The 13138-nt window shown below is 34.3% G+C and overlaps 1 protein-coding gene across 2 annotated transcripts; it reads right to left on the bottom strand.

The window, feature by feature from the left end:
• Positions 1-207: 207 nt before the first annotated feature.
• On the bottom strand, positions 208-7313 carry LOC108905961 (late secretory pathway protein AVL9 homolog). 2 transcript variants are annotated; one of them, XM_018709047.2, is made up of 8 exons: positions 7149-7313; positions 6898-7095; positions 6616-6841; positions 6155-6344; positions 5313-6103; positions 5039-5210; positions 4050-4138; positions 208-800 (listed from the first exon to the last, which is right to left on the bottom strand). In XM_018709047.2, exons 1-8 carry the CDS (start codon positions 7215-7217, stop codon positions 511-513), a joined length of 2025 nt encoding a protein of 674 aa, XP_018564563.1. In that variant the 5' UTR covers positions 7218-7313; the 3' UTR covers positions 208-510. The 2 variants fall into 2 exon arrangements, with proteins under 2 accessions (XP_018564563.1, XP_018564564.1); XM_018709048.2 differs by lacking the exon at positions 208-800 and adding an exon at positions 3687-3880.
• Positions 7314-13138: the final 5825 nt, after the last annotated feature.

Raw genomic sequence — 13138 nt, 5'->3', positions numbered from 1 at the left:
CACAATTATGGTATTGTCAGGAACTTTACCTGAATTCTTTACAAATCCATTCTAAAATGTGACAAATTTAATAATTAAACTTTGTATATTTTTTCATAATGCACAACTGCAATTAATTAATTTGATTTTACCCAATAAAAGAATTGTATAAAACAGTAATAAAAAATAATAAAAACAAATAATTTTTCATTAAAAAATATTGGACATAAACATTTTGACAAAAATGTAACAAAACCACGAATTAAAAATAAATAATAAAGTCTCAGCTTTCTTCGATTTTTCCTATGTAATCTCTATATTTGTTTGTGCATTTAAGTCACTTATCTCGGCAGCAGTAAAGAATACTTGCCTCCATTTCAACGCTACCAAAATAAATATTTTCTTCCGGCACTATAAAGGGCATAAAGAATACACCTAGAAACATAAATTCGAGCTGCCAAACGCCTTCACTACTTGACCGCCTGCGAAAAATACTTAATGTCAACAATCAACTCTAATTTAATACTTAATTTAAACAGTGTGTACTTCTCCGGGTTGGTGGTTTTGAAGATCCAATCCATTAACTTCGCATATCTCTTTGCCTTCGATCACATTACCATTGCTCAAATTCTCCTTGTCCTTATCGCTATTAATACTTTTGGGAATGTCGGTGAGATTGTCAATTGGATCGATGTTGGCCTCTTCAACACAAGCTGCATCGATGGGTGGAGATTCCGGGGCTTTCTGACCTGGCTCCGGACTAACCAGGAAGTTGCTCCACCAACTGGAGAAAGCTCCCTTGGCCTGAGAAAATGCTCCACCTAAAGAATTAAGTAAGATCGGTTTTGTTTATTGAGTATTTACCAATTATTACTATTGGAATTGTGTATATACAGTGTGTAACACTACAATATCTTAAAAATGGAGAACTTTTTTTGCTAGGACTGAATAAATTTTTAGGGATTTACAACAGACGGCGATACTTATGCTATATCTTATCGGACACTTCTGTAACTATATTCATATCAAAGCTCTGTCATTAAGCTTTACTCTTTATTACAGTAGAACCTTGCTAATCTGTCCTCTACGGGACCGGGAGCATGATCGGAACACAAAAAAGGTCGGATTATCAGACGAACACTTTTATTGACCCTTAAAATCATAAATATGTACATACAACTTTAACTTTCAATTGGAAATACAGTAAAGCTCGGTTATAACGTACCGGCGGGGACTTAAAAAATCCGTACGTTATATCAGAAGTACATTTTACAAAAATTATTAAGTTTTATTAATTTTTAACAAAAATACAAACATACATATGTTTAACAAAAACAGCAATAGAATAACAATATACATGGATTTTGTTCTTAAAACTTAAAAGCAAAACTAAAAATACACTTTTTATTCGCATCACAAAATAGGTATGTATGTATAATAAAATATCTAAAACTACTTTCTAAAAAAGTCTGTTATACGAGTTCGTTTTTTGCGATTTATAAGGATCTGTTGCTCTAAATACATTTCTACTTACAGCGATGCGCTTAAAATACGATCTTCAGTATTAATTTTACTCGTTTTACATTTTTTATTTTTCTAATTGTGTCATTAAACGTTGCAAGCGTTTCTTCTTCAGGTTCTTCTTCATTTTCTTCTCCACTATCAACCTGCTTATCTTCGTTAATCTGACCAACAATATCCAGGGCTGTAGGTAAATTTGTTGTAACAAGCTCTTTATCCACGTCAACGTATCGAGCACAGTTGGATTTAATTTTTTTAAGTTAAAATTATTTTTATTTAACCACATACTTAAAGGTAAGTTATCATCATCTTCATTAGCAGCTTGTTTAATAAGCCTAAGAGGTAAGTCATCGCCCTCATCGAACTCGCAAAGGAAGGGCCACGTATGTTTGAAACAATTCTCAATTGTTTTTTGGGCAACCTCTTGCCACGCTTTCGCAACCATTTCGATAGCATCAAGCATGGTGTGCTATTTTCGATGTATTTAAGATTACTGGTCATAAGCAGTTGTCGATAATGAACTTTCAAACTATGGATAACACCTTGATCCATTGCTGGACAGATGTAAAATTTGGTGGGAAAAAATGCCATTTCAATATTGGTAAAATTGGAAACATGAGGATGAGCAGGACAATTTATCAACAAGCAATAATATCCGCCTGTTTTCTTTTACCAATTGTTTGTTCCAAGATCTTAGCTCACTTTGAAAAATATTTGCAGTCATCGATGTGCGCTTGTTTGCCGTATAATTAACCGGCAATTTTTTTACAGTCAATAACTAAGACTTTACGTTTTTCTGTCCCGATAATACTTGCGCATACAAGAACCGTTATTCTTCCTTAGAAAGTTTTCCTCCAACACATTTTTGACCTTTAAAGCTCATTGTACTATCTGGAGCAATTTTATAAAGAAGAGCAAGTTCATCAGCATTAAAAACATCACCCTTGCCGTAGTTCATAAGTAGTGGAACTAATGTCGATTTAATCAGATCCAACGCATTTTCCATGTTCACTCTTGCAGCTTCCCCATGGATTTTACTGGAACTTATATTGTGCCGCTTTTTGAACCTATGTAACCAACCCGAATCATAAGAAAATCCATCAGCATTAAGTAACGTTGCAAACTCTTGGACCTTTGCCTGAAGAATGGGCCCACTTATTATAGTATTCAAGCTTCTTTGATATGTAAACCACAGAAGTAATGCCTCATTGATGTTTTTGTGGACAGGTTTGCGAATTCTTTTACTTTGTTTAGAAATTCCGGGGGAATCGAATATTTTATGTTTGTTTTTCAATATCGTGGACACTGTTGTTTTTTTCATATATCTAGATTTGTAGATGTCAGCTTGTTTAACACCTCTTTCTATTTCTTGAATTATAGAAATTTTTTCATTTATTGTTAAGGCCTTCCGAGCCATTTTATTAGGACCAGCTTGGGTTGAATCATCCATACTTAACAGTATTCAAAAATTCGCTTACTCTTAGATACACACTGTACGACGTCAACAAGGAAACTGAATAAAGAATGGTTAAAATAACTTTAGATAACTGCATTGTATCAATATGGAGATAAAAAATCTTAAGTAGGTACATAGACAGTACCGGGCAGCTAGTCGGCGAAAACTTATAAATCGGTCTGATCAAAGATGACGCCTTTGATTTAGATGTCATCGCTGTGCTACACGTGCCCTAAGGTTTTACCGTACCTGTTGAAATAAATTTATGTATAAAAAGTACGTTATAATGAAATTTTTAGATGCTGCGACCAAGTTTTTTGGTATTTTATATCAGAAGTACATAATAACGGAGTACGTTTTAAGAAAATAATTAACCATTGAAGGCCCTATAATAATGCCGGGACTTGTTTATTCGGTATGTTATAACCATAAGTACGTAATAAGCGTGTATGTTGTAACCGAGCTTTACGGTACTGTACTGTCTGATATATTGTTCCATGTTAAAACGATAACAGAACATGAAAGAAATAATGTGAATGATCAGTCATGTCAAGACTTGACTAGCGGCGACCCTTGCAGGTAGATAACTAAACACTGGAAATCAGACAAGCGGGGGGGTTGCACCATTTGAGGTCGGATTAATGAGATTCTACTGCATGTCATTTTTCTCAGCTCCGAAGAAAGAAATATATTCTTGAAAAATTGGTGAATAAATCATAGTTTATTTGCCAATATCTCTAAAAACTACAAAGTTGCAGTGGGATCTAACATTTTCACATGTTGTATCAGGATATAGGTATAGGGTAGCTTATACAGGTATAAGCTTAATTTGGACTCTATTTTAAAAAACCACCTTTAAGAGTGACCTACTCATGCAAATATTTAAAGGTCACTGAACTAATCGTCCAATATAATTTAGCGGTCCTAAAACAAATATAGAATGTTACAAAATCAATAGATAATAATAATTTACTGATCTCTTATGACCTTTAAAAGTCTTGGATATTCTAATTCTATTTCTAAATTTAGAAAGGGGTATTTTTTCTCACTTTATACATTAAAAAATGTTTGTGTGATCGCTAAAATTACTTACCAACTGCTTTACTTGTAGTAACAACTGCTTTTCCAGTAGATGCCATGGCTTGATTAATTTTTCTGCCACTCTCTGTATTCTGCATCGTGCTTAAAGATAAAGTACAGGATGTTTTCAAAGTTGTAGTAGTTTTTGCAACAGGATGTGAAATTCGTAAAAACGCATAATTTTACAAAAAGTTGGAAAATAAAGATATTAATAATTAATAATTCATAATTACTTATCAGGATTAACATTCTTTTGTCGTTTTCGAATGGCAAGTGAGAATGATTTAATATTTTCTACAAATCACTTAGCCTGAACTACTTGAAGCTGTATCACCTGCATTGTTCCCTCTAATTTTTTCGCAGACTACGCGGTACAAAAGTATATGGAAGCAAAAATGTTCAAACATTTTTTGACCCTCTAAATTTTACTTTTTTTTTAGTGAAATTTGGATGTTTGCCATTTTTAGATGCAATTCTTTTATAAAATAAAATTTAAAAAAATGGTGAACAAGTCCATTGTGTGCAGAATTCCAAAACGGTTATTCAACTTTCGAAAAATTATTGCGCGGCAGCGCACCCTTGCAGCTTAGAGCAAGTTTGATCACCTGTAAGATAGACAAAGTGGTTTCTATAAGATGGAACAGTTCGAGACCTTATAGACAAATTTCTTGGCTTGTACGCTCCCCAGACCCAAATACATTATTCTTTGAAAAAAAAACTTAGTTTATCTCAATGCAGAAGTGAATAACATGGTAGAATTTTCACAATAAATAGAAAATGCTTGTAAAGTCGTTCATGGACAGAGAAATTTTATTCCACTGCATCTAGTGGATTTGTGCTTTGCTAAGCAAGACTATACTGTATTAAAAAAAAAAACTATTTTTATGAGTTCTACATCCTCAACTTTGAGAACACCAACAACAATTTTTATGTATCTTACACAGTAAGATACATAAAAATTAATTCAATTGTCTCGTAAGTACATGTAGCATTGTTACTTACTGTGACAATCTCAATCTCATATCAGCAACAGAGAGCTGTCCAGCAAACGGATGACCAGGATGGACATCCAAAATCCCAGGGTTGACCCCACTTAACCAAATTTTATAGTTGTGTGTGTCTCTCCAGGCCGTTATAAAGTTGGCATTGAAGTTGTCTATCTCTCTCGAGCCATCTAAAAGGATGGATTTGAGATATTGCCCCGCAATTAAGTAATGCAGAAATCTTTCTTTTCTTGCAAATACAAAGAGTAAAACTTGCATAAAAGTCCACTAACCTGGCAACATTGACGTTCTCAGCAAACACAACAAATAAATCCTAAACTGCGTCCTAATCCACTCGTCTCCGCCTTCCCATCTCACACCATCCAGAAAAACTTCGTGACGCTCTTCCGACACGTGCTTCACCACATAATCAGCAAATCTCAGATCTTCTGTCGTCAAATGTAAATTCTTCCTCAGATTAATATCTTGGCATTCTATCCTGTTACTGTCGATGTCGACTAGTATGTCATACAATTGCCGCTTTTGTTTGAAAAGAATGTTGGTAGCACCAACAACGTAGCTACGTACGTTTACGTCAGATAGAAGGTCTAAGTATGGCAGGGAGAGATAAGGCAGACATAAAGAACCTTTGGTGAAAATAGCTAAGGGGAAACCGCAAGTTTGTGTGCTCAGATGTGCCAGGTACGTCATATTGTTTTGAACAGTGTCCGATATTGTATCAGAACTTGTTTCCCTGTGCAGACTGTTACTTTTTTCTCCAATACTTGCAATTCCATTTTCTGGACTACCCTCTTTAGCTTCTATGTTTCCTGATTCAGTTAATTCCACCCCAACTTCAGTACAATTTCCATTTATAAAAGCAGGGTCAGTGGTTTGATCAGTATTAGTGCGATCCTCCTTTTTGACCGATTTTTCTTTCGTTTCTTCCGTTTGTTCACTGTCGGTCATACCTTTCTCTTCTCTAATTTTTTTAGTTTCAAAGTCTCCATTTGTGAGTTTATTCTCTATGGGGCTTAAATCGTCATCAGAATATTCTGGCATTGGTGACATAGGTCGTGACAACCTGAAAATATGTTTAGTTTATAGGCGAAAATAATATGTATAAAGTACGTACCTTATGCAAGCAGACTGATTTAAACCAACTTCTATCATTTCGGGAAACAGAGATATGAGCGATAATATTGTAGAACATAGTGGATGTACTGGGGACTTGTAAAAAACAACCCTTTTCTCTAGAAGTAATAATTTAAATAGTAACACTGCTTTATGTTTCCATTGTAAGATAAAGTCTCTTGCCGAAAGTCCTAAAAAACAGTACAAAAATCTATGGCCTAAGGGAGATTTAAAGAAAGACATATTAAAATGCTTGTAGTCTTCTGGTTACTACTGAGTAATATAAACATATTTTTCAAAACAAAATGATATCAAATTACTTATTCATCATGAAAGATTTGTTGAATGAATGACTAATAATGATAAGAATATTGTGTTCATCAAATATTGAAAAAGGTAAATATTCCATCAATTTCAATAAAACATTTTTGGGATAACAGAATAAAAAAAGTTATTACTTACCAACAAAAGTTTGATGTAGGGTATCATTTTGCATCATAACAGCATTCAGATGATGATAGGTGTCCTCTAATATAGAAACCTTGCTAAAATCACCTTCATCGAAGTAAGCGTGAGTTATAAGACACATTTTAACCTGTATTTGTCCGTACAAAGGAATTTTGCTTAGTACACAAACTGATTTCTGCACGGTACCTCTCGTAATATCCGAGGTACGATTTTTTATTTTCTAGATGGAAACAGTTATTAAAAATAAGTTGGTACGGATTTTTAAATATGATTTACCTCTACTGGAATTTGGCGGAAGCATGATATACCATAAATAGTTTGTTGCGGCTTAGCTGAACTTGGTAAATGAAAGAAAACTGTGTCATTATCATAATTATGGGATCCATCTGGCAGAGCCAGAGTTGGTAAGTATTTCCATCCAGGTGGGCATTCGTTTGGGTGACCTGGCACAAGTTCTGGATACGAGAATTCCACCTACAGCAGGAAACGTTTTCAAGTTTTGTTTATAAAAAAATCATGTTAATTACCTGACATCCTTTTTTATGATGAAAACCAACAACAATAACGTACAAGATGGGTCCTTCCTTGTCACCCATGGTGAAATATAAACGTCTTTCCAGACAACATTAAAAACAAAACCAAAATTCTATTTGTATTTTTGTATTGATAAACTGACAGCACAATGACATTGACAACCACCACACACGAGGAGAATGAAGTTAGCACTTCTTCTTCTTCTTTCCTCTTACGACATTCGTCTTGTGTATATTAGGAGTGAAGATAGTAGTTTAACTCAGCAGAACAACACGAACATATGATAGCTATATTCACAGACTTCTAAACTTAGAAGTCTGTGGCTATATTCTTTCGTTAACGATCTTCAGAATTCATTCTGAAATGAAAGTAGATGATTGGCTGAATTTAAAAAACTCCAATAATTTTTTAAATTCAACCAATCAACTGTTCTGATTTCAGGATAAATACTAAACGTCGTGAACGAAAGAATTCATCTTTTGTTACTGATCGAGCAGTAGATATTCTGTATTCAAATATTATTGATTTGAACTACTGTAGTCAATTATATTTAATTTTTCAAGTTTTAAATTCCTTTCTAGTTTCTACTAAACCCCATTCAGTTTTATCTATACTCTGCGGTCGAAATTATAGAGAGTGACTAAGACATAATATAGAAACACTATTACCGTAAAGTCTATAAAACTTAAAATGATTTTTATAAGGGTTCAATATTATTTGCTTATGTTAAATGATGTACCGCTCTCTTTGCACATCGATAGGATCTATAACAGTCATAGACTGAGTTACACTGAACGCGATTTATTTCCTATCGCACTTATTACAGATAGGGAAATGCTTTTTTTAGTGGGTCTAAACGGACGTACGTAGAATTCGAGTTAGCCGTAGCACAGAAGTGTTTATATTCTGTGGCCGTAGTTAGAAACGTCAAACTATAAGCCTAGAAGCGCGCGCGAGGGTTTGCATATTCCGTGACTATAGTAAATTTATAAATTAAAAGAATACAATCGGGACGTTTTAAAACGTAGGAATAATAATTAAAATGGATCAAAGTGCCGGTTGTAGCAAACGGTTTGTTGCTACCTGGAGGCGGCAATCCTCTCCCTTGAGACTGACATTAAAAATGCCCTGACTCAGACTACGACGGAGACCATTGTCCCCCGACTGACAAACCCCCGGGGCACCCTCCCCGATGACATAAAAAACTTAATACGTGACAGACGACGTGCGAAACGGCTTGCCACCCGCACCCGCCTCCCCCGACACAGACATGACTTAAACGTACTTAACAGACGGGTGAAGGCGGCTCTGGATGAACTGGCCCAGGATAACTGGGCTAGGCACCTGGAGTCGCTGGATCCACAAGACAACAGCCTCTGGAAAACNGTGTCTTAAAAAAATTTGCTTCAAGCAAATGCAAGCAGTTGGAAGTGCTTGATTATGTTAGATGGTAGGATTGTCTGTATGACCGAGAGCAATAAACAACAGTTACATGCAATATGTAATAACAGAGTAATTGGAATTTTTTCACATTTTATTGAATATTTTACCTTAAAATTACATAAAATTCATAAAAATATCTATATTTTTACAATAAATGTTCAATATGATGTCCATTGTTGTTCAAGCAGGTATTAATTCTTCTTTTCATATTATTAAATAGATTCTGTAAAACATTTTGTGTAATACCCCTAATTTCGTTTGTAATTGCCTCTTGTAAAAGTTCTTCAATCGTGTGTAACCGTTGAGCAAATACTGAATTTTTTAAAAAATCAAATAAATAATAGTCTAGGGGTGTAAGGTCAGGAGAACGTGGTGGCCATCTATCTTGACTAATTATTCGATTGTCAGCAAGGAAGCTTTTGGACTTTGTAAAAAGGACAAATCTACTTGCTGAATAGGACTAGTAGTGGGACGCACAATAGCCTAATTAGGCCGCAGTGCTATGGGACTTTTAAAGGACCAACCACTAGATGATGAAGATGAAGATGATGAATTATTCGATCATCATAATACTCTCTAATCAACTCTAAAGTTTCGTTAGAGGTGTGAGCTGTTGCGCCATCTTGCTGAAAGTATCCATGATGGATTTCATCGTCGTGAAGTTCCTCAAAAAATGGTAACAATATTTGCTGCCGATATACCTGCCCAGTTACATTTTCACGGAAAAAATATGGTCCGATTATTCTTCTACGTGACATAGCTACCCAAACACCAAGTTTAATAGGGTGCAGAGTTGTTTCACGCAAAATATTAGGGTTTTCTGTGTTCCAAGAGCGATAATTTTGGGAGTTTACGTACCCACTTAAATGAAACCACGCTTCATCAGAAAAAAATGTTAGATCTAGAATATCGTCGTCATTCAGATTTTCGTTAAACCAATTACAGTATTGCACACGTTTTCCAAAATCTAACGGAAGTAGTTCCTGCACAACACTAACTTTATAAGGATGAAAATGCAACTTCTTTACTGCTTTATGGCATGATCCATATGATATTCCTATAAACAATTTAGGAATAATGATACAAATTTTAGAATAAATATTTGTTATTAAGTACCTGTTTGAGCAGATAACCGACGTAGTGATTTGGTTGGACTAGCTCGTAAGCGGTTTTCAACATCTTCCAAGACTTCCTCTGTAAGAATAGACTTTCTGCCTGGAGATTTTCCTCTACAAACACTTCCAGTGTTATGGAAGCGTTCCACTAATCTCTTCACGTGTCTCGAAAAAATTTCATAATCAATTTCATCATTTGGAAATTGTTCTTGAAATTGTAAATGACACGAATTCATCGAATATTTCCAACCATTACCATTGTTTTGTCCACTACGAAAATAGGCCTCCAGAAGAAATTTATCATGTTCTAATGAAAATGCCATGTTAACCTAAATTAAAAAACCGATTAGGTTAGAGAACAACATACGCAATAAATTAATTACTCACGTATAATATCCACCTACTCTAACTGTAGTATTGAAAAATACTGTTTTATAATGTCGCAAAATATATCAGGTAACAACAAAATCTACAAAATAATAATCAAGCCAAAAAATCCGTGCGCCAATGAACAGAACGTCAAATTGTGAAATCGCCACAGAACACCATGAAATTGCACGGAAAAAAAAGTAATTTTAGCAAACGGAAATCAGTTTTGATAGCAATTGAGACAGGGTACGTTCAGAATCCGGTCAATCATTCTCGATCTCTCTAGAGTAGAAACACTATTACCGTAAAGTCTATAAAACTTAAAATGATTTTTATAAGGGTTTTGGATACAGTTTTGAGTACAGCATACGTACAGCGTTAGTTTTGCTCGCACTTTAAACAAAGTTTTTAAATAGTAATACTCTAATAAAATTCATAAAATTTATTTGATAGATGAATCTAGTGTTATACAAGTGAGTGTGCTACTTATTTTGCTGATCTTCACTGCAGAATAGTGATTAATCGTGAGTAACTATTATTTGTCAATCCTTGCCTTGGGTCTATCAACATATATCAGTACATACAAAAAGCTAAACCATGAGTCCCACATGCGCGAACTGTCTTAAAACGATAGCCGAGCGTAGCAGTAAAATCCAGTGCGATGGCTGTAAACGCTCGATACATTTGAGTTGTACCGAGCTGTCTGCCGAAGACCGCGTCACCCGTCACAAAATTCGAGGACTTAGCATTGTTTGTAATACCTGCAGCCAAAACCTAGGTAACATCGCGCAGCTGAAAGATATTCTAATGGAATTCAAAGCAGATATACAACAGCAGATAGCAGAATTTAACAATAAACTGATTGAGCTAAATGATAAAATTTCTTCTATTGATTCTTGCAAGTCTGTAGAACTCATCGATACAATTGCTAATGAAACCTTAGACAGAATTAACCGCGCCAAAAATGTTTTTATTAGAGGAGTACCAGAAACAGGGGATGATTCATCTGCAAGAAAGGAGTACGATCGGCAAACAATAAGACAGACGCTGGATACTATTGGATGCCAGAGTCTTCCGATAACATTTTACAGAGTCGGGAAACCAAATCCAAGCCAGCGTTTTCCACGCATGTTAAAAGTCGTAATGCCTACTGAGTCCGATGCTAGATACATTCTTAAAAACAAATCAAAGTTGCTCGAAAATCCTGTCACTAGAAAATTTTCAATGGTCGATGATAAAACACCAATTCAACAGCAACGCCTTAAAGATCTCAGAGCAGAATTGGAACTAAGAAAAACCAATGGCGAACAAGATTTAACGATTAAATACGTACACGGTGTTCCAAAAATTGTTAATTTTCGTAACTGATCGTCCTATTTCTTATTTCTACGACTGGTGTTTACTCTACACAAATATATGCTCTCTCTGCTNATTTTATTAACAAAAGCTGATTTTATTGCCCTGTCCTTCTATCAGCGAAGATTTTCTATATTCCGCAAGTGCTTGAATAGAATTGAACTAATTGTATTGATAATACAAACATATTACACTTTTCAGTATTTGAAAACATCATTATTATTCAAAATCAAAATTATAATTTTTCAAATCACAGTTACAACAACATGACATTACTGGGATAACACAATTGTTTTCATATCTGCAGTGTGCAGCATTTAGCTACTTTGTCTGTGCAAGAACAATGTTCAAGGCTCAATTTCTCTAAAGTAAAAACCAATATTATAATAATGTGAAAAGAAAATCTGTATTTTGCTTTAAAGACGTACATTGTATTTATTAAATTTTTTGTAGTTGACGTGTCTATAACAAATTACACGTTAACACGAAAATGTTTACATTTTTTAACAGGCAACATGTAGTATATCGCGTGAAAGAGGAAGAAACAAGCAATTTTTGTAGCCCCAGGCTGCTTAGATAACAATTTTTTTTTGTCCGTGTAGAGGGCGCAGGAAAGTACATACTATGCTTTAAAAATCTGTTTGCACTAGGTGAAAGATATCAATTTTGCCATGAAATTTTATTAAAATAAGTTTTCTCTATCTCTTAAAATAAGAAAGTTAGACGACCCTAAACTTTCGGCACTTTTCCGGTTTTTTTATGATTACTCGCAAAGTTGGCCATGGATCTCAAATTTGTTTTTACGAGCATAAAGGCATAAAAAATGCAACAAAAAACATTTAAAGAGACAGACGTGCGTCGTATGTACCTATATTCAGCGAAATCCATAGGAGTGGGCCTGTTATAGTAGACAGCCTGTGTCCCGGTACTTGACACAAAAAAGACGAGTACAAATAGATGAGGTCAAAATAATATTAGTTCTTTATATAATTTTTGTTCATACTGGCCTTTGTTTACAAGTTACAGGCTTTCAAAAGTGCAAATTAAAAAGTTGTTTTTATTTACAGTCTCTAAACTATTAACTTCAGCATGATGCAAATTTGATGACTGATAATACATGTATATAGATTGTTTTTTATGTGGTAAGTGAAACTTCATTATGCCCAAAATGCCAGGGACGGACTATGACCAATGGTTAACAACACAGAATTTTTGCATAGATGATGATTGCAATCTTCTTGTATCACAAATAAGTTCCCTGAAGAATTTGCCAACTATAATAACTTTTTGGTTCAACTCGGTAAAATTAACAGTTTAGGAAATACTTGTGATTTGATATCACAGTGCACATCGAACTGCGCCTCCACCATTTTTTTTTGTTTTCATTTTTAATTGGACATAATTACCATGTTAGAACCGTATATATTTTTAAAATAAAAGCCTAGAAAATCTTACTGCCTGCTTATGTAATTTTCACTAACAAAATTTGACAAACACACTTTACACATAACACAAAATAGAAAAAAAACAATAGGTTAAAGTTAAAAAAATAATAATTAATAATTTAATTTTGCTTAATAAAAAAAATTGATAGGGCCAATAGAGGACAGTGTCAACTTGACTTCGTTTTTATTTGAATGCTCGTTATTTTAATCTTTAAATATTATTAGGAAATCATTGGGTACCTATTATCTGTTTTT

The sequence above is a fragment of the Anoplophora glabripennis genome, unplaced genomic scaffold, assembly GCF_000390285.2.
Source record: "Anoplophora glabripennis isolate ALB-LARVAE unplaced genomic scaffold, Agla_2.0 scaffold113, whole genome shotgun sequence".
NCBI lineage: Eukaryota > Metazoa > Arthropoda > Insecta > Coleoptera > Cerambycidae > Anoplophora > Anoplophora glabripennis.
Note: the sequence above shows the minus strand (reverse complement) of the source record. Positions and strands in the feature narration are given on the sequence as shown.

What these genes read in the sequence shown, in the direction of transcription:
- LOC108905961 (XM_018709047.2), bottom strand. Translation starts at nt 7,217, where the DNA reads ATGGGTGACAAGGAAGGACCCATCTTGTACGTTATTGTTGTTGGTTTT. An exon ending in ATCATAAAAAAGGATGTCAG is followed by an intron (nt 7,096 to 7,148) that starts GTAATTAACATG and finishes TTCCTGCTGTAG; the next exon opens with GTGGAATTCTCGTATCCAGA. An exon ending in ATGAGATTGAGATTGTCACA is followed by an intron (nt 4,139 to 5,038) that starts GTAAGTAACAAT and finishes TTTATCTTTAAG; the next exon opens with CACGATGCAGAATACAGAGA.